At 44.7% G+C, this 26,777-nt stretch overlaps 1 protein-coding gene across 3 annotated transcripts in view; it reads left to right on the top strand.

Moving 5' to 3' along the window:
- TECR (trans-2,3-enoyl-CoA reductase) overlaps nt 1–26,777 on the top strand; it is a 65,288-nt gene that overhangs the window by 7,374 nt on the left and 31,137 nt on the right. Inside the window, exons 1-5 of one of the 3 annotated variants that reach the window (XM_075346313.1) lie at nt 13,315–13,332; nt 14,063–14,113; nt 17,767–17,818; nt 21,319–21,363; nt 22,708–22,811. In XM_075346313.1, the coding sequence (XP_075202428.1) occupies nt 17,803–17,818; nt 21,319–21,363; nt 22,708–22,811 (165 nt within the window). In that variant the 5' untranslated portion in view covers nt 13,315–13,332; nt 14,063–14,113; nt 17,767–17,802. The other 2 variants (XM_075346312.1, XM_075346311.1) reach the window with 2 other exon arrangements.

Below are 26,777 nucleotides of genomic sequence, written 5' to 3'. Positions count from 1 at the left end.
GGGTTCAGGTCTGAAGATTGAGCTGGCCATGTCAGGGTTTTGATGTGGTGGTCCTTCATCCACACATTGATTGACCTAGCTGTGTGGCATGGCGCATTGTCCTGCTGGAAAAACCTGTCCTCAGTGTTGGGGAACATTGCCCGAGCAGAAGGAAGCAACTGTTTTTCCAGGATAACCTTGTATGTGGCTTGATTCATACATCCTTTGCAAAGATATTTGTTGAATTTTCTTTACCTAATTTTTAGGGATGATCGAATACCTCAAATATTCGGCTACGCCCATATTCGACGAATAGGTTGCCACTACTCGACTATTTGTGAATATTCGATGCCCAATGTAAGTCTATGGGAAACCCCATTGAAAACCTCTGGAATGTAATCAAGATGAGGATGGATAGTCACAAACCATCAAACAAAGAACTGCTTATATTTTAGCGCCAGGAGTGGCATAAGGTCACCCAAAAGCAGTGTGAGACACTGGTGGAAAGAAGCCAAGGCGCATGAAAGCTGGGATTAATGATCATGGATATTCCACAAAATATTGATTTCTGAACTCATCCTGAGGTAAAACATTATTGGTATTGTTGTTTCTAAATGATTATGAACTTGTTTTCTTTGCATTATTTGAGGTGTGAAAGCAATGCATTGTTTTGTTGTTTTGACCATTTCTCATTTTCAGAAAATAAATACAGAATTTATTGCTTGGAAATCCGGAGATGTTGTCAGTAGTTTATAGAATAAAAGAACAATTTACATTTTACTCCAAAATATATCTATAAAGAGAAAAATCAGAAAAACTGAAAATTTGTAAGTGGTCTCTTAATGTTTGCCAGAGCTGTATAATAGGTGATAACTTGCTGTTCGGTGGGGTTTCAAAATTCAGCTTTTGAATGGAGCTGTTCATTTGTTGACCTCCATCCAATCCTATTGCTATTTGCAATGTTAGGAATTAGTGTCCCTCCTGCTGCTGAGATCTCACACTGCTCAGTACAAGCTGCATCTCTCTATCTGAATGAACTCTATACTCAAAATGTTAATTTACATGTTAGGCCCTGTGCGCACTTGCCGTTTTTTGCCGCGGATTTCCTGCTGTTTTGCTGCATGTTTCTCTGCAGAAAATGTTCATAACATCTCTGCAGTGATTCACCAGCAAAACCTATGGGGAAAAAAAATGCTGTGCGCACTAGGCGGATTTTGACAGCTGCATGTTTTGCTGCGGGATTCCCACAGCAAAAACAATTGCATGTCACTTCTTCTTTTCCGCACGTCGCTGCAGGATTTCACTCCATTGACTGCAATGTAATCGTGAAATCCCGCAGGGAATAACGCAGGCAGCAAATTGTGTGCGGTTCATTGCGTTTTCCTGCGTTATTCCCTGCGGTATTTCGTGGTTTACCTGCGGTAATGTTCATCGCTGCCTGCGGTATGCAGGGAAGTGATGTCATTATAACAGGAAAAGGAAGCGGAGCAGAGTAAACACACACACAGATCACAGACACAGAACACACACACACACACACACACACACACACACAATACACATAGAAATCAAACGGACATATAGGGGAAAAAAACACGTGGGCTCCGCCGTATTTTTACCTTCCAGCCGAGGTAAGCACACAGTGGCAGCCTGGTATTCTCAGGCTGGGGAGGGCGAGGGGCAGGGTTAATGCCCCCCTCCTCCCGCAGCCGAGAATATCAGCCCGCAGCTGCCCCGGGACTGTCGCATCCATTATGCGACAGTCCCGGAGTGTCCCCGGCTCTTCTAGATGCCGTGATGCGGTGGCAATCAGGGTAATATAAGGAGTTAATGGCGGCGGATCGCCGCCACTAAGTCCAGGCTTGATCATGGCAGCGTCTATGTGATAGCTGACATGATCAACCCGTAAGTAAAGTGAAAAAACACGTGCACACACACCGAAAAATCCTTTATTTTAAATAAAACACAAAAAAACTCCTGGTTCACCCCTTTATTAACCCCCCCGAAACACACCGCTCCGGCGTAATCCAGGAGGTCCTCCGATGATTGCATCCAGCTGCGACTGACACACAGCGCTGAATGCAGCCTCGCAGCGAGACAGCAGAGAGGTAATTACAGGGCATTTCCCATGGCCGGTAATGTGAACACACTACCGCTCGGGAGAAATGCAGCGTGTGCTCACAGGGACTCTATCTATCCCTCTATCTATCCCTCTATCTATCCCTCTATCTATCCCTCTATCTATCCCTCTATCTATCCCTCTATCTATCCCCTTTTTTTTTTTTTTTTTTTATAATGTGCTTTATTGCATTGAATGCATTAAAGCACATGTACCATCCCGCACGCGGCAATACTGCGAACAATACCGCGGTAAAACCGCTGCAAACCGCATGCGGTTTTCGGGTGCGGTTTGCCGCGGGTTTTTACCGCGGGTGCGGTAATCTTTCAGACTCTGCGGAATTTTCTTAAGAAAATTCCATTTTCCAGTGCGCACAGGGCCTTAGGATTATTCAGCCATTATGATACAAATTTCCATCGTAAAGACACCAGCCTCATCAGGTCTAAGATATTTTTGTTTGAACCAAAAATAAACACCGGCTTTAGTTCTTTCCTTCGCCACCTCCCGTCCTTTTTAAGGATAACCACTATCATTGTTCTATGCACCACTGGTTGTGGTGGAGTTGACTATATCTATGCATACTAATGCATAGATATAGTCAACTAGAACAGTTAGAATAGTACACCTTAATATCTGTAGGGACACTGATGTCAGTCATTCCTTCTTTATTTGGTCTCTGGACTGTGGGGACACAACAATTTAGTGACTTCCCATCCAGCATTCAGATTATTGCCCTAAGGCCCCCTTCACACGTCCGTGAAAATCACACACGTGTTTCACGGACGTGTCAAAGGTGCGTTTTCCCCTCCATGAGCCGTGTGTATGGCACTACGTGTGTTCTCCGTGTGTTATCCGTGATAACACACGGAGAACGAGAACTTTAAACTCGCCTGTCCCTGGCGTCGCTGTCCGTGGTGCTGATCTGCGATCTCCGGTCCTGCGGACTCCCCGCTGCTGCTGCTTCCGGCCGCAATGAAGTGTATATATAATGAGCGGCGGTCGGCAGCAAGTGACAGCAGTGGCAGAGACAGGAGGGCTGGAGAAGGGGAGTAATGATTTATTTTTTTTCTGACACGTGAGTTTTCTCCGGCACGTGTCACACGGGACCGCATCCACACTACATCCGTGTGACACCCGTGCTGCCGAAGGAACGCTGGCATGCATCCGTGTGGGCTCACGTGTGCTCCACACGGAGGCACGGGCCAATGGCTAAACACATGCGTGTACATAAACCCATTGATTTTAATGGGTTTACGTGTGCCCGTGTCTCCGGTACATGCGGGCACGGACCTAGCACGTACCGGAGACACGTGCGTGTGAAGGGGGCCTAAGGCTGTGTGCACACGTTGCATTTTTTTCTTTTCCATTGCAGATTTGGCACAAAACCTTAAAGGAATCCTGATATTAGCAAAGTCAATGAGAATCCTGAAGCGTCCCGCTCGCGTTGAGTATGTTTGTCCTTGTAGATTTGGTGCAGGAAATAATTTGCAGCATATCAATTTTTAGCGTCTTTGCAGTGTTTTTTCACTCATTGACCTTGCTATAAAGTGCAGGTAACAAAGTGATTGCGGATTTCCGGTGTGTCCGGTTTGTGGTACAACACACAAAAAAAGAGGAAAATACTACAAATCTGACAAATTCACACACCATTCCAAAAATGGTCCGGTCTAAATTATAGGCACCTTTCCAAAACTAAGGGTAAACAACTTTTTCAAGCATGTGATGCTCATTCACATTCACCTGTGGCAAATAAGTGTGGGCAATATGAAAAAAGCACAGATAAAAAGAGAAGTTGACTCAATATTTGCATTGTGTGTGTGCTACACTAAGCATTGAGAACAGAAAGAGAACTGAGTGAGGTCTTGAGAACCAAAATTGCTGAGGGATATCAACAATCTCAAGTTTACAAGTTAATCTCCAGAGATCTTGATGTTTCTTTGTCCAGGATACACAACATAATCAAGCACTTTACAACCCATGGCACTGTAGCTAATCTACCTGGATGTGGAAGGCAGAAAGAAATTGATAAAAGTTTGCAATGCAGGATAGTCTGGATGGTGGATAAGCAGCTCCAATAAAGTTCCAAAGAAATTTAAGCTGTCCGGCAGGCTCAAGGTTCATTAGTGTCAGTGCAAACTATATGTTCACATTTGAATTAAATGAAACGCTAGGAGGAGACCCAGGAGGACCTCACTGCTGATATAGAGACATAAAAACTCTAGACTGCAGCTCACCAAAATGTATGTGAGTAAGCCAAAATCCTTCTGGGGAAGCATCTTGTGGAGAAATGAATCCAAGATAGAGCTTCTTGGTAAAGCACATCATTCTACTGTTTACCAAAAATCAAATGAGGCCTAAAGGAAAAGAACACAGGACCTACAGTCAAATATGGTGGAGGGTCAGACATGTTTTAAGGTTGTTTTACTGCTTCTGGCACGGGGTGACTTGACTGTGTTCAAGGCATCATGAAATCTGAAGATTACCAAAAGATTTTGGGTTGCAATGTAGTGCCCAGTGTCAGAAAGCTGGGTTTGTGTCCTAGGTCATGGGTCTTCCAGCAGGAGGATGACCCCAAACATACTTAGCTCTGGAGAGTTCTGAAGTGGCAGCAATGAGTCCGGATCTAAATCCCATTGAACACCTGTGGAGAGATCTTAAAATTGCTGTGGGGAGAAAACTCCTACAAATATGAGAAACCGGGAGCAGTTTACAAAAGAAGATTACAAAATTTAAGGTGAGAGGTGTAAGAAGCTTGTTGTTGGTTATAGGAAGCGATTGATTGCAGTTATTTTATTCCAAAGGGTGTGCACCAAATATTAAGATGAGGGTGCCAACAATTTTGTCCTGCCCATTTTTGGGGTTCTGTGTTAGTGATGGACAGGCACGGACTGTAAAAGTCCGGATCCTCGCAGTTTCAAACTTACCCAAGTGCCGGACCTGGGATTCGGGTGTTGATTCGGATCTGGCAACTCAGGAAAGGAAATATAAAAATAAGAATGAAGCAAGCACTTCATACTTGCCTAGGCTCCGGCATGGTTGTAGTTGCTCCCGTGGCCGCCCATTCACTTCCAAGGCCACTCATTACCTTTATCCATATTCCCTGCTTTCCCTGCCCACCGGTCGTCCTGACGTCTGGGATTGGTTGCAGTCAGATGTGCCCCCAGCCTGTGTGACAGCGTCTGCCTGCAACCACTAACAGGCGCTGTCTGCGGGTCTATATTGTACAGTAAACAAAAAATATTTTTGGCGTAGCCTCCCTATGTTATGATACCCGGCACAGATAAGCATACCACTACAGGCTGCAGCCCCCAGCTGTGCGCTTGTCTCGGCTGTGTATCAAAATAGGACTAATCGCATGCGAACTTTTTTTTTATTCTCCAGGAGGTGTAGAATAGGTGCATGAATATGGTGTGTAAATTTCAGTACCAAATCTGCATCTCTTGGCAAAAAAATGAGGTTTTCTGCCATGAGATGCAAGTGAGTTCACTGAGTGTAATGAGGTCATTTTGAAGTTAGGTTACCTGCAGTCACAGGTTGTGGGAACCTCCAGCTGTGACCACAATTAACCTAAGTGACCTTAACGCTGTGGCTAATTCATTCGCTTCCTGAAGCTCACAGCGGCATTCATGTTCCATTATCGCGCGCTGCTAGTTTAGATGTAGCAGAGCTGGAATCTTTGTGGGACCTCATGTGGATTGTCAGATCTGCAGCGGTTTTTTGGAGTTATTAAAGTGGGGAAAGAGGGTGGTTTTTTTTTTGTTTTGTTTTGGTTTTTTTTTTGTATTTTATTTAAAACAAAGGATTTTTTTTTCGGTGTTTGCGTTTATTTACTTTGATTTACAGATTAGTAATCGGGGGTATATAGAACCTCCCCATTGCTAATCTAGGGCTTAGTGGCAGCTGAGAGCGATCACTCAGGGTGGGGGCACGTCTGACTGCAACCAATCACAGATGCTGGTGGGCGGGGAACGCAGTACATATTCATGAGCGATAATGCACAGACCCGGAAGTGAATGGCTGCCCTGGAAGAGGTGTACAGCCCCGAGGGAGCCTCTGTAAATACAGCGTGCTTGCTCCTAACCCTTCTACCAACATTTTTAATCACTGGATTCTGGTCCCCATAGACTTATCCAGGCCGGATGCCAGTCGCCTATTAACAAAACATGTGTAATTGCAATATCTTTTGGGAGAGAGAGACTTTATAAGCTGGAACAATTTAAAGTGTGCCAATACTTTGGACCGTGACTGTATAGACAGACCTAGTTGCTCAATTCCCCAATGTATAATGAAATTGCATCCTGTGCCGTTTATTGGACAGCTTTTTATGAAGAAATGAAAAATAAAACTATGTGCGGCCCCCTTCATTTATGATAACCAGAAAAGGTAAAGCAGACAGCTGTGGGCTGATATTATCAGTCTGGGAAGGTCTATGATTTGGCCTTTCCTAGCTTTAAGATACCAGCTCTCAGCTGCTCCAGAAGTGGCACATCACATTCGATGCTCCAACTATGGCTCTTCGCCTCAGCTCTTTCCAATGCACTTGCGTGATGGTAATCTGGGCAATGGTAGTTGGGTTTGATGTCAGTTGGTTCAAGGCCTGGTGTTATTAATGGAGAGGCATCTAACAGATAACCCCCCCCCCCCCCCTTACTAACCCAGTAAGTAAACAGAAAAAAAATACACAATATCTGATAGATACCTTCATTACTAACACAGGGCTTGATACCAGCTGACACTATGCAGCTGACATAATCCCTAACTACCATTACCTCCATTGCCACCACACCAGGTCAGTCAGGAAGAGTTGATGTGCAACTTCTGGGGTGGCTGTTGGCTGGCATATTTTGGCTGGGAAGGGCCCAATATACATGGCTCTACTCAACCTAATATAATCAGCTTACAGCTGTCTCCTTGTACTTTTGCTGGTTACAAAAATAGGGATGAGCCCCATGTTTTTTCCACAGGGGGCAATTTTATTATGTCTAGGGGTTGTGCAATTATGTTTGTCTATATCTCTCTATTAAGTATTACCTATCTCTACAGCATTCATTGCTGTCAAACGCTAGAAAAAAATCAGGTCAAAAACGTAGCAAAAAGGAGTTGTTGTTTTGTTTTTTTTTTTTTTCCCGCTGTGTCTTCTCTGCCAGGAGGTACAGAATCTTTTGCACCAAATACTTAATGTGCACATATCCTAATACACTCAATCTTATTATTTCTATGGTGCCTTTTTATTACTAGCAATTTTTTTTTTGTATTTTTTTTTTTTTTTTTGTTTAATAAAACTTAAAGGGAATCTGACAGCTGGTACATTGTGCCCGTGTATTGGGCAGCATGTATCAGTCACTGGCTGTATGACTTCAGCCATGTATACTTGATTCTGAAACACTGACCTTTCAAGCAGTCTATATTGGCATGTAGGTCATAGAGAGTTGAATACAATGATACCTGGATATCTGTGGCCCGATGTCTTATTCTAGAGAAATCCATGTGTTTCCTAATATGTAAATGAGCTGTTTAGATCTATGGGCCGGACATAGATCTTTGAGAATTTGCCTTCAGAGATTATTTTATATGAGAGGGTCTTACCAGTGTGAGACATGTAGATTAGGAAAGCAGACTATCAGCCATTACATGTTTCATACTGGTAACTCACCATTTCATTTAAAATAGCTCTCCCTGAGAATCTGCCTGCTGAGATTATGTCAGGCTCATAGATTTTAACTGCTTATTTACAAAAAAATAAAATAAAAATGGAATTCTGTAGATTAAGGCATCAGATCACCAATTTCAAGATATCATTTTATTCAGCTTCCTATGACCTACATTCCCATAAACAGGGCTCTTCCTACTGACAGATTCTATTTAAAGTGGTATTCCCATCTCCCAAGATCTTATCTCAATATGCAGTAGGTATAAGAGTTGGCAGATATCTCCCAATTAGAAAAGTAGTATAGTTTTTCTGATTTAGCTATGTCACTTACTTCATGTGCAGGGCATTGCAGTAGCTTAGGTATCCATGGTTACGACCACTCAGTGAGTTTGTTAGTGGTCGTACCATGGATACCTAAGCCACTGCAATGCCCTGCACATGAGGTAAGTGACATAGCTAATCAGGAGAACTATACTACATCTCTAAGTGGAGGTATTTCCTGCTAATTATTATTTTTTATTATTATTATTTATTATTTATTATTATTATTCCTACTACATATTGGGATAGCATCATGCAAGTGATGGGAAGACCCCTTTTAAGTATGATACACTCTGTGGATCATACAATCTGTGGGCTTTAGCCTAATAGGTGCAGTTTGGGCTCTTTAGACCACAGTATAACATGGCACAGCCCATTCGGTCCTTCCTATGTGATTCTGCCTCAATCACAGACAGCATGAATCCGACCTTGGCTCTGAGCATAAACATTCGCGATTGGGCAACATAAGAAGAGACATGACTAGTCCGGCTTGTCCTCGCACCACTCCAGGTGATTGCCAGGTCTCTTCCTATGAACTCGTATGGCAGAGACGTGACAGTCATGTAGAGCGGTGCGAGGAGAGGCCGGCCGGGGTGACCATGCATTTACTCCCAGTCACTGCGGGATGGGGAGATGATCCTCGCTGTTTATATGTGCGGCCTCGCTGGGATGCCTCCTGCTGTTCTGCTTCTCATCCACTATGTGGAAACGCTGTTAACACCTTAGTGAGATTACTGCTGCCTAAAACATCTCCAGCTACTGTGCTGATCCTCCACCCGGCCCTCCCAGCTATCTGTGTGCAAAGGCCCCAAGTGGAAGCTAGCTCTTTCTGATGAGCGGGAACTGCAAATTTTGCAGTACCCTAATATTCACACACCTCAGATACTAAGTAAGTAATCTGTGGGACCACAGAGACGGCCCACCGAGAGCCCACCACCAGCAACCGAGAGCCCACCACCAGCAACCGAGAGCCCACCACCAGCAGATTGTACTCGGCTGTGCCCGCTCTGTCACAATATGAGCGACACACCGGCACCGCTCCATGGAGACATGGAGAACTTATATGGGTGAATGGTGATCAGTTTCATCAAGTGTTTGTCCTCCTGGTGACCCAGGTTAGATCCCAGGATCATGACCGATCCCTGCTTAATCTCACAGGCAGCCTCGGCGCAGCAGATGGTGTACTTGTGGAAAGCTCAGGATCTAATCTTCTCTGTTTCAAAACGTCAATGTACTTTATTTTTCTTTCAAATGATTTTTACTGATTTTTCAAATGTAGGGTATGAACTAGGAACGTAAGGGGATACAGAAGGAAAAATTAGGGGTGGTGATTACATGGGGTAAATGGGTGGGGGGGGAATAAATAAAGCAATTTACATGGAAAGATCAGAGCCTTTTCCTTTTTAACAGCTTGTTAATCTGAGTATTCTTACAATTACAGTGGAACCTTGGTTTATGAGAACAATCCGTTCTGGGAGTGTGCTTGTAAGCCAAGTTACTCATCTAGGAAAGCAAAATTTCCCATAGGAAATAATGGAAGCTCAGACAATTCGTTCCACAACTTGTTCAATGTCCCAGCACACACACATTATGCTCACCTTACCTTCCGTTCCATCACCGGCCTCCCTGTTCTTGTAGTTTGCCGGTACAGGATGTGTATCAGTTAACCATCGCGACCGATGCCGGAGCTTCCGCTGTCAGAGCGCTGACCTCAAAGGCAGGAGCCGCTTGCCTCTGATTGGCCAGTGGGCTGCCTTTGAGTAGCGGCTGACAGCGGAAGTTCGTCGCGATGGTTACCCGATACACATCCTGTACCGGCGAGCTACAAGAACCATGAGGCCGGTGAGGGAACGGAAGGTAAGGTGAGCATAATGTGTGTGTGTGGACAGCACGAGCGGGTAAGAGCACGGTGAAAGTACGGAACCATAAGTGTGCGCGGTGAGTATTTGCTCGTAAACTGAGTTACAAATGTACAGCAAGCTTTGCTCATATAGCGAAATACTCACAAACCGGGTTACTCATAAACCAAGGTTCCACTGTATTATATATACATCATAGCTGATATATAATGGCATAAAGAGAGCTTAGGTACTCTCTTAAAAAAACTGGAACACTGTTTCAGCTCTAAGAGCCTTCATCAGGTGTGACTAACAATACAAGGTTTAAATACAAACATGGGGCAAGGAACCTTTTTAAAAAGTGCAGCTACATGTAACAGACTTCCTATCGGTGTGCATGTGCTACAGCTAGATTTTCATTCCTATTAATAAGTGTGTAGATGAATGAAAGGAATGGGGCTGCACACAGATAAACCTAAAATGTCTTACAGAGACCGGATGTAGTGAATCCCTTGTATCCTTCACATTACGGAAACTGCAAAATGTGTTTCAAATAGGGGGGTATCCTTTTTGAGCTTTTACTATCTGTGCTACAAATATATAGAATAAAAAATATATTTTTAATATATACAGTGTAATATGTAAAAAAAAAATTATATATATATTTTACATATTACACACTGTATATATTAAAAAAATAAAATATTTTATATATAATATATATTTACATATTACACACACTGTAAATATTAAAAATCTAGAAAATTATTGTGTGTATATATATGTGTGTGTGTATATATAATATATATATAACATTTTTTTCAATATATACACTGTGTGTAATATGTAAAATATATATATATGTGTGTATATATATATATATATATATATATATATATATATATATATATTTTACATATTACACACTAAATATTAAAGTATAAAATTTTATATATATATACATTTTTTATAATTTTTTTAATTTATACAGTGTGTAATATGTAATAAATATATATATATATATATATATATATATATATATATATATATATATTATATTTTCATATATAGTGTAAAATGTATATATTTTACATATTACACTGTATATATTAAAAAAATATAAAATATTTTTTATTTGTTTTCTACCTCACGAATTTTCTAATTACAAAACATTTGTGCAGCATCTTTATAGAGTAAAGTACTTCTACATTTTGAAACTCTGACTCTAGGTCTGATTCTTCAAGTGGCATGAAAATTTGGTGGCATTATTATTATTATTATTATTTATTTTAAGCAATTTTTGCACCAGTCCCGATTTAGCCTTCCTTATTTTTGCGAAAGTGAGTGATTCAACGTTCCTGATGAATTCATCAGAACTTGCGCATGTGGCCATTGTACCCTTTTTTTTTTTTTTTTTTTTTTTTTTTTTTAAGAGCCACACATCTTACTCCAGTGCACCCTTCATTAAGGCTGGCCCACAAGCCACCCCATTCTTATGTAATCGGGGCGGTTCATGCTCCTGGAGGGCTCAATCTGGTGTGCGAGGCTGCCCGCGGTTTGCATACACACTAACACAATTACGGTAATATTACGGTTGGACATAGACACGGGGCAGGGACCCACCTAATGACAAGGAGCATGCCAGCACCCAGCTATTTGTGTAATTTGGAATAAGAAGAACAGAAAGCTCCAAAAAAGAAGCAAAGGTGTTTTGTTACTTCACGGGCAAAACGAGTATTTAGTGTAACGGGCATGTCAGGAGAGGTGACTAAGTATAGCCGGGGATGCCAAGGGTAATTTGTATGCCCTCATGTATTAGAAGTACCCTCTTAGTTAGGAATCCTGTTAGCCAAGTAGTTTGTGCTTCTGGAATTTTAATACTCGTTCCTCTGTGCCTGTCTATAAAACGTCCTATTGCTGGGGGCGGTCTACCCAGCCCCTAAAGTATCCAAATGTGGCATTTAATGTGTTTAATCAAAATTCTCAAAAATTGCCCCTAAACTACGACGATTTTTGGGCTTGTTGCACTTTATCAGTATGTGTTGGTGGAGGTCCGACTGTGAGGAACCTCACAACATCCAAACCATATGTGTTCCATAGAAGATGTTCGCTGGGCATTTTCTAGAGCACTGCCCAACTCGGCCTACCAGAACCAGGAGAGGGTAAAAAAAAAAAAAAAATGCATAAGTGGAGCCCGTATTTATTTCTATTATACTCTCCTCTGATTGTTCCTGATTTTACAAAACTCCCCAAATTCTCAACGTGTGCACGTAGGCTAATTCACACAGTGCAATTTTGAGCAGCGATACATTTCTCTTGCATAAGAACACAGCAGGTCAATTCTTTTAGTTTTCAGGGCAGATTTTCCTAAGTTGTGATTAAAATGACTTGGTACCAAACCCCCCCCCCCCCCTCCCCCCAGTGATTTTCTCGCCATAGTCTGCACTTTTCATACAAGAATGCATCAAAAAAAGCTACTTGTGAACATACCCTTACAGTATTGCGTTAAATTTGTATCCGTTCTTCTACATGAATAGGTTTTTTATTTTGTTCTCCTTCCATGATAAGTGCTATCAAGGGTTGTACCGATGGGGATACCCGTCATGTAAAGTATGACTAAGTCCTGACTTTTCGAGGAAGTTGACCATCCATGTGCCGTCACCTCGCTATAAAAATTAATCAACCGATGAGAACATGATGGTCCTATACAAGTCATCAGAAGAGCTTTTAATTAACACTTAACTAGATTATGTGATCTACCAAACCCATTTATCTAGGATGGAGTCCAAGTTGGCAACTCTGAAAAAAAAACCACATTCCTCCAGTAGTTTCTTTTAAATTTTCTTTAAATTAGATGGAAAAGACCCCCCCCCCCCCCCAAAAAAAAAACCCAAAACCCAACCCCCCCCCAAAAAAAAAATGGAATGACAAGACTGCCCTAATCAAGCTGTCGCCAGAGGAAGGCGTCCTACGTTGAGGCACGACTGCTAGACTCTTCCGAGTGCTAATCCACTGGGGGATTTGCTCTGATATATGATTTCGTCAGGTCAGATCCTGCCAGGTAAAACAGTCCCAAAAGAATCTCATACTGTCTGCAGCTGAAAAAGGGTTAAAAGTCATAGAGCACTCACCTCTGGGGTGGTAGGTCTCATCTCTATCTGGAGAGTCTCTTTCGGGGTTGCATGTGTGTTTTCTTGCTCTCATGTTGTATGGGGGGGTCTTGTGCTGGCTGCGGAGGGGGAGGTAGTATGGGGAGCAGCCTATATTTAGGCTCCTGGGTCTGAGCCCAGATATTTGCTGAGATCAATGAATACCAAGAGACAACCGCAGAGGTGTAGAGAGACATCCTCGGCCAAAGGGAAGGCCGAGAGGGAGACTGAGTACAGCATGTCCGAAGGATCGTAAACAGGAATGGCAGAAGTTAGGTGAGGAAGAGAAGATTGGCACTCCCACCAAGAGTGGGCAGAGACGAGAAGATGTAGTCTATCGAGGAGCTGGTAGTGTCCATGTGTGGGGTCTCTGTGGGTGGGAGTCTCGGAAGTGGAGAATCACTAACAGATGTGAAATAGCCTAGGGTGATAAATATAGAGATCTGCTTCATGTTACATCTGGACAGTCCGGGTGTAAGACCGTGGAAGAGAGAACATGTATGTGTAGTATTCCAGCACGCTACAGAGTCATAGAGGATATTTAGACAGTGCGAGAGCAAGTGAGACTCTGTGTAAGCAGCTACCTAGAACGACTAAAAGTGATATATTATCCAAGTGTTGGAGAAGTGGTGCCCTAAGCCTCTACACCTGTCGTAGAGACCGCTTCGCATGGGAAGCATTTAAAGAGAACGTTTGAAACTGCTGAGGAAGCGAAAAGATCACTGCGATAGTAATATATATCCCTGAAAATAAGATCATCGCTAAGGGAAGCAGAGGCACTTGGCAATACAGGAGGAGCTCGCCTGAGAGGATTGGGTGATCAACGGGGTAAAAGACAAGTTGCTTCATTTTCTTCACGACTTTTTCTGACATGGATATGAACTCTGTGGTTTCGGAAATAAGGCGGCCCAAGGCTCAAAATGATAGTTCATCTAGTGCTAAACGTTCAACGTCTAAACCTCCAAAAAAAAAAGCCCCTGCTAAACGTGCTACTGTTTATTTTGAGGTGGAGATCCTTGATGCCAAGACCCGGGAGAAGCTCTGCTTCCTGGACAAGGTAAGGAGTTTCTGCATGAGGTAGTCCCACCATTGGGTAATTGGCACAGGGAAGACCATATTGTGTGGATGGGTAAAGTGGACACCAGACAAACTTATATTGGGAACTTGAGGAAAAGTGATAGCTATCAGAGAGGTAAGGGACTTGCCAAAAAGTGGGCCAGGAGCAGTGCCAAAGTTGGGGATTAGCAGGAAAGGGCCATAGGATGATAAAGATACATCGGTGCCACCTACTAGATGTGATGCCTTGTGGTTATGAAAAGAGAACATCAGGGGAACTTGTCCTAAAATCTTGGAGGGATGTAGACTGGAATGAGGAAGATGGATATATAGTGGGCATGGGACAATGTGTTTTGGTTACCAGTGGAGGGGGGTAGGCAGAGGCAAGATTACATTGGTTGGCAAGGTAGATGTGCAGTAGATATTAGGTGGGCTTGGTCATGGCAGACGCTAGGAGTGAAGATGGGGGTGGGAGGGTGTAGTTTTGGAAAATTAGCTGTTACTGGTGTTTTGGTCATATTCTAGCATTGTCTGCTGTTATAATAAAAAGTTCAAGGGGCTGGAAAATCCCTTTAAGTAGAAGATAAGTGGTTGAAGAGGAGGAGCAAGGATTGATCTGAGCAATAGCTTGGTGGGTCATAGAATGAAAAGCACATGGTGGGAGGTAGAAGAGGATGAATGTGAAGTGGGTAGGGGGCATTGAGAATTAGGCTGCTATAGAATGGGAAGATCCAAATACTCATTCACATATTGAAGGGGAGGCAATGAGTATTTTGCATCAGTAGTAGAGTGGGAATCTTGGGTTGGTGTCAACAATATGGCGCCTGATTTGAAAATTGGGGACCAAGGTTTCCACATTATTGAACCATTTATGTACACCATTCCTGAAAAACTACCAATGGGTAACCTGATGATCTCACTGTGACAGTCCGGAGCGTGTTGCATAACTTACGCCTGAGAGCTGGAGAGTTATGGCGGGACTTATATATACATTCCAGGGATCCGTTTCATGGGTATCCGGTGTAGGACGATGTACCAGCAGGCATGTTTTGCAGAACACATTAGGACTAAATGTAGCTGTAAGATAAACTAACCTCAGAAATGCCTGTGCATTCAGTATGGAGAGGGGTCTTGTGTCGTCTATGCATTCGTATATCCTCTCATTACTAGGCCCTGACATCGAAACTTCTCAGAAGATAACATCGTGTAGGATACATGAGCTCAGATCACCACTGATGCATGAAGGAAGGCGCCTCTGGAGCTTCATATCAAAGGGATTTCCAGGATTAGAAATACATGGCATTTTTTTTTCCCCAGAAACTGTTCCTGACTTGCCCATGGGTTGCCTTTTTGTTTTGTAACTTGGCTCCATTGGAGTGAGTAAGGGCTCGTTAAGACCCCCGTGCATGGACCTCAATGCACGGACTGGTCGCAGATCTTCCGACCTGAGTCACAGCTTCGTATATCTCGGAGGCTGTGACTCTCTAGTTAGGAGAGCTACGACCAGTCCGTAAAGTGTGGTCCATGCACTGATATCTGAATGTGCCCTAAGGCTTACCTGCAGTACCACACACAGCCTGTCGACAGAGATGGCCAAGTTTTGAGAGAAAATCGGCCATGTTTTTCTATTCAGGTATAACTCCTTTTAAGCCTAAATCCCTGCAATAGTTAAAGGGTTGACCACCACTGAGAAAAAAAAATGAAAAAAATTGGGCTTTGCATCCAGCTGTTTACACTCAACATTAGTAGCCAAAGTTATAGAATTACAGAAATCCCATTATGGATAGACAATCTAATGATATGGAAATAAAACTTCTCAATTTATTTGGTATCCAGTGCCCTTCGCAGAAATCCCCGCACTTTCACGTCTTGGCTGGTATGAATGAGGATATTAGTTGTTTGAGGAAGGTTGTGCCGCGCTGAATGCCCGATCCGCTGTCGGCAGCTCCCATTGTAGAGTAGTGACGTCCCAAATGTGCTCAATGGAAGACAAGTCTAGCAAAGCTGGAGGCCATAGTATACGTTTAGGCAGTGCAGGCTGCTTACATTAGCACAAGCAACATTCAGCCTGGAGTTGTCTTGCTTAAAAACGGTCACCTGGGCCACTTTGGAATTGTGGTTCCATTATTGATCCGTTCTGTACTGCAAGTGAAATCGGGCATCCCAAACCAAACCTAAATCATCTATCCACGAAAACACAAGGCAAATTGCAGGACATTGAGCTGTGAGCCAGACGTCCAGCTTCAGATGTTCATTGAGGCTGGAATGGAGGTCTGTCCTTTTCAGTGATAAGTCATGCTTTTGTCTTGGATACAACTATGGTGAAAATTTAGTCTGGTGACCACATAGACCACACCATGAGGAGACCTTCTCGAGGGAACTTCGCACTGGTCCTACTCCTCGGATGGGGTAATGCAGGACCCCTCTGGTCTTCACTAAAGCTAAAAGCTTGGTGTTTCATTGATTTGGATGTGTGGTACGGACATTTCTCCAAAGTGTCCCAGGAGCCGTTTTTAAGCCCAACAATGTCATCCATCCTACATGTTATGCTAATGTGAGCAGCCTACGTGGCCTAAAAATGCTACATTTGGCTTGCAGTGTCTCCAGACTTGTCTCCCATGGAGCACATCTGTGATATCATTGATCAGTAGTTGCGTTGGGTGCAGCCAGCAGTAGATCTTGATGATATGTCGCAAGTGCATGCAGCACCGCAGAACATTCTTCAGACAAATCATTGATAGCAACCAAGACGTGTAGGTGTGGGAATTTCTGTGCGTGGTGCTTATGCTCAATGCAGAATAAAATTAAAAGTTTTTTGAAAACTTTTGTTTATGGATCGGTAACATGTCTATCCATCCTGTGATTTCCATAACTTTTTTTCTTGATGTTGCAATTTCAGTATTGAGGAGAGTAGATCTGGTCGTGACCGGATGTAAATCACAAATGGAGTCTCAACAGCTCAGCTCCATTCACTGCATAGTGCCCATAGCTCAGAACTGCAGCTCTGCTCCTATTGTCTTCAAAATGAGCTGAGCTGCAATTCCCAAGAATGGCCACTACCCAGCATACGGCGCTCTAATGTTCTTCTCAGTTGAGTGTCAGTGTGTCTCCCCCCCCCCCCCCACACTCTCCTAGGAGTAGGTCATCAATACCATAGACCTGGCCAACCCCATTAATTGCCTAACCCTACAAAGAAGTTCCTTCACAGATTGCAGCGGATACTTTGATTGTCCAATGGGGAGACCCTTTTAATAAAGTAGGGTTTTCAGTATCATATCTTGCGGAGAAAGCTTAAGATCTTCTGGGTAATTGGAAGTATGGAAAGCTAGAAGCAAAAAAAAAAAAAGCTTTCCTGTCTCAGCGCATGGACCATCACCACCCCCCCAAAGGAACGGAAAAATGCAAAACAGGTCCAGCACATGAAAAGACTGGTCCTTTATTCCAACACCATCCATACCTGCTGTTCCATTTATTTGTTGTCTCCGTATGTGAAGATTTTACTATGGTGTTGGAATAAAGGGCGAGGCTTTTTATGCGCTGGACCTGTTTTGCATTTTTTCCGTTCAATTGACAGTATTGCAGATCCGTCTTGTGGTGCTTTGTACATAGTATGAGCTCCTTGTAGACTCATTTAGCTTTCGCCTTGCTTTCTAGGTGGAGCCCAATGCTACCATCGCAGACATAAAGAACATGTTCAACAAGTCCCGTACGTATTAAGGAAGCGTCCTATTACTCCCTGTGCCCTTGTGACTGTGCTTCTCTAATATCATTAGCAGCTTGTAATTAGCATAAGGATGTCAGCACCGAGCGGTTACAGCTATGTAGACTATTCCTCTTGGTGACGCCTGCTTATTAGAGCGGCCTCCGCTGCCGTGTAGTCACACTCCTGAGATTGTATGGAGCAAAAGGGAAAGTGTCATCAGAATGTGACCACCTTAAATTAGGCAAGCAAAAATATCTGCATCCATGGCCACTGGAGCAGAGCCCTGCGAGCCGCGTCCTACCTGTTAGAACCCCTGGCACCACACCTTATTCAAAAGCCCCGTCCAGTATCATTATTATGGCCACACTGCGCCTGCTAATCGCAAGGGGCGCTGAGTAGTCTGGCAAATAGGAGAAAGTCCGCAGTGTTTTATCCAGTTTTTAGTGATTGTTTAGGTTTTTTTCTTCCAATTTTACATATCACTATGCAGAGGAAAAAAAAAAAGATCTTGCGCACTAACCACTGAGCTTTACACTAGACTCACACTTCCCTTTCTGTACAGAAGGCTTTTAAGCAGTCTCCTCATCACAGACTATATTACAATGATAGATGATAACCCTTCCCCATATACAGTGAATGGCACAGGATGCCACATGCATAATAGATGGTGTCACAGCTCACCTCCTCTCTTACCCTGCACTATGGCCTTTGCCCTGACGCTCATATACTGCTTATACTCCAATAATGTCCATGTGAAGAACAGGCAGCAGGAGTCTAATATTGGGCCTAGTGGCCAGTGTGAAGATTGTAATTTTTCTTTTAATATAGTGATAATTTTTCATATCAGATGTTTACAAAAATAATGAAATTTATCTTACAAGATTGATATATACCTTAGGACATATTTTCTGATGACACTATCCTTTTTAGGCTACATGCACATCTTAATTATTTGGTGAGAGTTTTTACCTCACTATTTGGTGAGGGGTTTTACCTCACTATTTGGTGAGGGGTTTTACCTCACTATTTGGTGAGGGTTTTTACCTTCGTAGTTGGTGAGGGTTTTTACCTTCATATTTAAGGTTTTTTACTTCACTATTTGGTGAGGTTTTTTTTTTTTTACCTCCGTATTTGGTGAGGGGTCTTTTTTTTCCCTTAGTATTTGTAGCCAAAACCAGGAGTGGGTGATAAATACAGAAGTGGCGCCCGTGTCTCTATTAGGCTATGTGCCCACGCTGCGGAAAATGCGCGGATTTCTCACGGAAAAGCCGCGGATTTTCCAGAAATCTGCAGCACAGCTACTCCCCAGCCATTTCTATGGCATTTGGGAAATGCTGTGCCCACGCTGCGGATTTTTCCGCAGCGGAAATCGTGCGGATTTCCGTGCGGAAAAATCTGCAGCATGTCAATTATTGTTGCGGATTTGTCCGCAGGGTCCCATATACTTACCTACCTCACCGGAGTCACTTTCTCCGTCCGGTGTACAGGAGCGCGGTGAATCCAGGTACAGGAAGGAAGAGGTGGGCGGAGCCTGCACGAGGTCCGGTTATGTGACAGCCGGAGCTAGTTCAGGCCCGCCCACCTTCTCCTGAAGACGCTGAGTGACTCGAGGTGCTGCATGATGGAGGTAAGTATGAACACCCCCGATCACTGCAGCCCTTGTTCTGCATTGAGGATGCAGTGCCGAAGCCATGGTACTGTATCCTCAATGCATAATGCCCGCACCATATCTGCACGACATTCCGCAGCATGGAAACAGACAAAAGTTGTGGTGCTGTTTCCTGGGAGCACCTGCGGAATGTCCTGCGGATATATCCGCAGGACACTGTCCCCGTGGGCACATAGCCTTATACTTTTTCCTCTGATGGTTCCATTCCTGTTTTGGCCACAAATACAGAGGTAAAAACTCATTAAATACTGAGATACAACCCCTTGTCATTATTCTACTCCCCTTCACTCTTGATGCAGTACCGGCAGTGTCGAAACTTGTGTTCCCAGGACCTGTGACATTGTTGTGACACAGGAGCCCCCCGACCAATCCACACCTTCTCCCCTCTTTCAGAAACTGGAGTAATTAACAGTAAGTGAGCGGTAGCCGCAGCGCTCCACTCCGGTTTATTATTTAACCGTCCGTAGGCGGCGGAAGGAAGCCGGTGCTGATTTGTCACGGAACTCCCATTTCACAACAATGTCACGTGAGACACCACTGGAACCAGTGTCAGCAGCGGAGGGGAGTATTTGTGCGTTGTTGTTTTTTTTTGTTGTTTGTTTATGGTGGTGCACATGGCTAATGAGAAGGGGTTGTCCAAGTAGTGAACAATCCTTCTTCCTTTTTTTTTTTTTTTTTTTAAAAGGATCTTTCAAAAAACCCTTTATGATCTCGCCCCTCCTGAGAAGTAGAAAACTGTTTTCTTGAGGACACCTAGTGGTGACCCAGGAAGTTTTTCTTTTTTTACTTCAGGAATGATGATCCTGCTTCGTCTTATAGCACTATGGCAGCATTATACAGCATAATGCAGGTTTAGGCCCTTGTAACCAGACACTTTCTATTTTTCACTTTGCTTTTTCCTAACCACCTTCCCACAGTCAATAATATTAATAATATTTATTATTAAATATTAAATTTAATTTAATATTTATTATTATTATTATTTATTTTTGTGTATTGAGGTGGCAGTTTTATTAATGCCGCTTTGTAGGACGTGATGTTTTTATGGCTATGTATTTTATTTTTCTGTGAGTCCAGCAACCAAAAAAACTAGTTCTGCCGTTTTTGATTGTTGGCTTCTTTTTTAGCATTTCACCTATGGTCTATGGTTTGATATTTTGATCAGACTTTTACATACACAGCAGTACCAAATGTGTGTTTTTTATTAAATTTTGTTTTTATTGTTTAATCTTATAAGCGGGAATAAGGGACTGATTTTAATAATTTTTTTTAACTATATTGTTTGTCCCCTTAGTGCACAATATACAGTGAGACGTCTGTAATGCAGCATATAAATAAATAAAAATATAGCTAAATTGACATTGCCTTTATGAAGCCCAATGAGGGGCTGAACCTCAAAGGAAGGCCCAACACAGCTACCCTGGTGGCCTGCACCAGACCCCTGGCCGCCATGCTAAGTAACTGGCACACCATAGGTGCTGGTGCAACAAGTGTACCTGCAAGTTAACCATTTCAATGCTGCTGTCAGTGAAGAGAGCATTCTTCAGACACTGCTGTCACAGGCAGTTGCTGGCTGTGTAACACAGGCCGCATATGCTGAGTATGGTGTGGGTTCAGTTCTTGAGCCTGCTCAAATCTTCCATACTGACCATATGACGGATATTTTATCTTATGTGGTTAAGAAGGATAAAGTGTAGTCAGGGATCCTGTTCTGTGCCATGTGAGTCCTGTCGCCTCCAGCAATATAAAAACCGCTTCTTCTAGGATTAGTACACAGATTGTCTATTGTGTTGATATTTTAACTTTTTTTTTTTTTTTCCCTTCCTTTCATCAGATCCTGAGTGGTACCCGGCCCGGCAATCCCTGCGTCTGGACCCCAGTAAGTGTTTTATTGGACTGTGGGTGGTATTGGGGTATGACTCTGGAGGCCCTTAATAAGTAACACTTTTGCTTGTCTTATCGATGTAACGTATTTTATAGAAAATACTCCTCAGGTTGTCTCATAACTACAGATGGAGCAGATGAATTTGTCACTGATTTAGGGCTGCATATTTTTTTTTTTTTTTTCTTACACCCTCTGACTAATGCTGTGTGGCCACTTAGCGTTTTTATGTGCACAAAAATGCATGTTTTGGTAGGTAAAAAGCTGCTGAAAAAATGTTTTGTTTTTTTTTTCTTTCCATCCCGTGCTTTTTTTTTCTTTCCCTCCCGTGCTTTTTTTTTTCTTTCCCTCCCGTGCTTTTCTTCTTTTCTTCCTTCCCGTGCCTATACTACTCTCCCCCCCCCCCCCCCACCTATGCTTCTTTTTTTTTTTTTTTTTACTCCCCCCCCCCCCCCCAAACTTGCAGCATTCAGGAGGCCGGGAGAGAGGAATCTTACCTCTCCTTGGTGATCAGGCAGTGTTATATGATGACGGTGACCCGCTGTCATGGTAGCACTGAGTCATCGCCATGACGACCCCAGGTTACTGAGATCGCATCACAGACCAGGGAAACAACGTCACTGGAGTTCCCTCCAGCAAGGCCCGGCGGTAAAGATCGCAAGGCCTAGGTGCAGGGAACCACGGTGATGTCACAAGGTGAATAGAGTTCATGCTGGTGGATCACCGGGGTTTCCTGCCCCTAGGCTTCGCGGTCTTTACTGCGGCACCTTGGTAGAGGAAACTACAGTGACATAGGTGTCCTGGAGGCAAGGAGAAGTGAACAGAGTTCATGCCGGCGCATCTGCAGGAAACCCCGGCGATCCACCTCGTGATGTCAACAAAATTCCCCGCAGTAAAGATCCCAAGATGAAGCTACAGGAAAACCCAGTGACTGCAAAAAAAAAAAAAAAGCAACGTGAGCATTACACGTACGTGGTTTTTTTTTTTTTTTTTTTTGTTTTTTTTCCCCCCCCCCTCCGTTTTTCATTGACCCCATTTAAATCAATTGGGGGGGGGCGGGGGGGGGGGGCAAATGCAGGAACAATTGACATGCTTCTTTTTTTCAGCAAGAAAAAAAGCAACGTGTTCACAGCAAGTCACAAGTGTCATAGGCTTTGCTGGGATGATTTTTTCCTTTTATTGATTGAAAAAAAGCAAGGAAAAACGCTAGGAAAAAAGCCCTGTGGACACAAGGCCTAAAGATAATCTTTTGTGCTGTAGCAATTATTTGTCCATCTTTGCTGTTATCTCCTCTGAGCCGCACTTAACCTCATAAATTCTTGATCCGTTTCTGTATCGCAGAGGGAAGGTCGCTGAAAGACGAGGACGTTCTGCAGAATCTGCCTGTGGGAACCACGGCCACCCTGTACTTCAGAGACCTGGGGGCGCAGATCAGCTGGGTGACGGTGAGCACAGATCAGCTCCTTGTACAACATTAACAGATCTGTGACCCTTTGGCCGGGCCATTTTTCCATTCTCTCCCGTTTTTCTTTTAGATTTTTTTTTACTGTTTTTTCCATTTGCATCATTGTATGAAGGCTTTTTTTTTTTTTTTTTTTTTATTGGGGCATGACAAGCTGTAGTTTTCATTAAAGGGAATCTGTTACCAGGTTTTTGCTTCCCCCATCTTAGAGCAGCATAATGTAGGGGCAGAGATCCTGATTCCAGCAATGTCACTTATTGAGCTGTTTGCTGTCATTCTGATAAAATCACTGTTTTCTCTGCTGCAGATCTAGCAGTTATACAGAGCTCATGAATATGCTGGACTACCTGCAGCACGCCAAGTAGTCCTGTAATGATAATCTACTGCTGATTAATCAGTGATTTTATTAAAACTATACTAAGCACCCCAGTAAGTGACATCACTGGAATCAGGATCTCTGCCCCTACATTATGCTGCTCTCAGATTAGATGGCACAAATCTGGTGACAGATTCCCTTTAACACTATTATTGGTACATGTGATGCCTTGCCTCTTCTTCTTTTTTTTTTTTTTTCTTTTTCAATGTTTCTGTTACTGTCCAAGTTAGTTAACTTTTACATATTGATTAAACTTTTACAGATGGGGTAATACCAAATGCTGGTTGTTTCTTTTTTAAAAACATTTTTAAAGGGGAAGACCTGTAGGAATTTTTTTTTTTTTCTGGGGGGGGTGGGGGTACTGTATTTTTCGTTTTATAAGACGCACGCAAAAAAGGTTAAAAATAAAAAAAAAATGGGAACCGTCGAATGCTCTGGTGTCTTGCCAAAGGCGTAAAGGGGGGGCAGCAGTGGTGGTGGAGTGGGGTCACAGGAGACAGGGCCGGTGCTGGAGTAGGGCAATGCTTCGGGCGCTGTGCTGGCTGTGTGGAGCAGGGCGGTGTGGCGGGTGTCACAGTTGGTCTGTCGGTGCTGCGGGCTTCATAGAAATGGCGCCTGGAGTCGGTGTGTGTGCGCAGATTGAACTCTCAGCTCAGTGACGAACCGAGATCTCATCTGTGCACACTACATCTCCGATCGCCATTTCTTTGTCGCTCCATTGGGAGACCCAGACAATTGGGTGTATAGCTTATGCCTCCGGAGGTCACACAAAGCATTACACTTAAAAGTGTAAACCCCTCCCCTCTGCCTATACACCCTCCCGTGCATCACGGGCTCCCCAGTTTTATTGCTTTGTGGAAGGAGGCACACATCCACGCAAGCTCCACATTTTAGTCAGCAGCAGCTGCTGACTATATCGGATGGAAGAAAAGTGGGCCCATACAGGGCCCCCGGCATGCTCCCTTCTCACCCCACTCGGGTCGGCGGTGCTGTTAAGGTTGAGGTACCCATTGTGGGTACATAGGCAGGAGCCACATGCTGTTTTCCTTCCCCATCCCTTAGGGGCTCTGGGTGAAGTGGGATCCTGACCGGTCACCAGGCGCTGGGACCGCGTTCCCTCCGCAGCCCCTGGGGGAATCTGCTGGACAGGAGCCGGGTATCATCAGGGACAAGGCCCTGCGACTCTGAGGTACTCTGTGTCCCCTTGGGGACGGCGCATAGTGCGCCTGGGTAATAGACACTGCAGCAGCTGCTGGGTGTGTTAGTGCGCCGGGACTACCGCGCTGGCCGCACTTGTTTGCCGGCCGCGCTTATAACTTTAGTCCCCGGCTTTTGCGGCCTAGTGCCGCATATTCCCGCCCCCGGGCCTGCCATTCAGGGGTAAGGGCGGGACGCTGCACTGGACGTCAGCGCTGAGGGCAGGAGCATACTTTGTATCCTCCTCCCCCCTCACTGAGCACCGTGGGGCACCAGATTCCCGCACTTTTACAGGCACGCCCACGGCCCCCTCCTCCTCTCTGAACGCCGGCAGCCATTGCTACAAGACGCTGGAGAACTTCAGAGGGGAGACAACTGAGCTCCACAGCTTTGGGAGGCCCAGGCAGGGATCTAGTGGTCACACAACCGCTGGGAGCGGTCGGTAAGCCGCACCTGTTACTAGGTGCTGGTCCCCCTGGGTGCCGAATTGTATATTTATATGCTTATAGTGTATACATTTACTCTGTACGGCCTCACTGTTAACGTTTGGCTATATACCCTCACTGATTATTCTAAGAGGAGAAACAGCATGTCGTCTGCAAAAAGCAAGGGTACCAAAGCACAGGCTTACTTTGCAACCTGTACCTCATGTGCGGCAATGCTTCCTGCAGGTTCCACCTACCCTCATTGTGTGCAATGCTCGGCCCCTGTGACACTCACTCAGCCGGAGTCTCAGCCACTGGTGGGACCCCCGGCCCAGGTGGAACCTCCGGCCCCCACTGTCCAGGTGACAGGGACAGAGTTTGCAGTATTTGCTCACAAACTTTCTGAGTCTATGGATAGATGGTCTGCTAAGATACTGGAAGCTTTGCAGTCCAGACCTGTAACACAGGCCCCGGGCACTGTTGATTCATTGCCCCCATGCCCCCCTCGGTCGGAGCAGCAAAGAGCTCCTGGGTCAACTCATAGGTCCCACGGGGAGGACTCCGACACGGACCGCAGTCCCAGACCGACGAAGCGGGCTCGCTGGGAGCGTCCCTCGACTTCATCACACTGTTCAGGGTCTCAGCATGAGGACTCTCTGGAGGATGAAGCAGATGCGGCAGATCAGGACTCTGATCCTGACGCCGCGCTCAACCTTGATACGCCTGAAGGGGACGCCATAGTAAACGACCTTATAGCGTCAATCAATCAGGTGTTAGATCTTTCTCCTCCACCCCTTCCGATTGAGGAGTCAGCTTCTCAGCAGGAGAAATTTCATTTTAGGTTTCCCAAACGTACACGGAGTGCGTTTCTTGATCGCTCCGACTTCAAAGACGCAGTCCAGAAGCACCGAGCTTTTCCGGATAAGCGCTTTACTAAGCGACTTCATGACACACGTTATCCCTTCCCCCCTGACGTAGTCAAGGGTTGGGCCCAGTGTCCCAAGGTGGATCCTCCAGTCTCTAGACTGGCGGCCAGATCCATAGTTGCAGTGGCAGATGGTGCATCACTAAAGGATGCCACTGACAGGCAGATAGAGCTCCTGATGAAATCCATCTATGAGGCTATCGGCGCGTCCTTTGCTCCGGCATTTGCTGCCGTATGGGCACTACAAGCTATCTCAGCTTGTCAGTCTGAGATTAATGCACTCACACGAGCCGCGACTCCGCAGGTTGTGTCATTAACCTCTCAGGCGTCGGCGTTTGCGTCCTACGCCATGAATGCGGCACTAGACTCTGCGAGCAGTACAGCGGTAGCATCCGCCAATTCAGTGGCAGTCCGCAGGGCCATGTGGCTACGTGAATGGAAGGCAGACTCTGCTTCCAAGAAGTTTTTAACCGGTTTGCCGTTTTCTGGCGACCGCCTGTTTGGCGAGCAATTGGATGAAATCATTAAACAATCCAAGGGTAAGGACTCGTCCTTACCCCAGTCCAAACCTAACAGACCTCAACAACGGAAGGTACAATCGAGGTTTCGGTCCTTTCGGCCCTCAGGCAGGTCTCAATTCTCCTCGTCCAACAGGCCTCAAAAGGATCAGAGGAACTCTGATTCATGGCGGTCTAAGGCACGTCCTAAAAAGACCGCCGGAGGAACCGCTCCCAAAGCGGCCTCCTAATGACTTGCGGACTCCCCAAACCGCATCCTCGGTCGGTGGCAGGCTCTCCCGCTTTTGCGACGCCTGGTTCCCACATGTCCAAGACCGATGGGTGAGAGACATTCTGTCTCACGGTTACAGGATAGAGTTCAATTCTCGTCCTCCGATTTGTTTCTTCAGAACATCTCCGCCCCCCGAGCGAGCCGATGCTCTTCTGCAGGCGGTGAACTCCCTGAAGGCAGAAGGAGTAGTTATCCCCGTTCCCCTTCAGCAATGGGGTCACGGTTTTTACTCCAACT

This window comes from Anomaloglossus baeobatrachus, chromosome 4 (genome assembly GCF_048569485.1).
Source record: "Anomaloglossus baeobatrachus isolate aAnoBae1 chromosome 4, aAnoBae1.hap1, whole genome shotgun sequence".
Lineage (NCBI taxonomy): Eukaryota > Metazoa > Chordata > Amphibia > Anura > Aromobatidae > Anomaloglossus > Anomaloglossus baeobatrachus.
The sequence above is the reverse complement of the archived record's forward strand: the minus strand, read 5'-3'. Positions and strand labels throughout refer to the sequence as shown.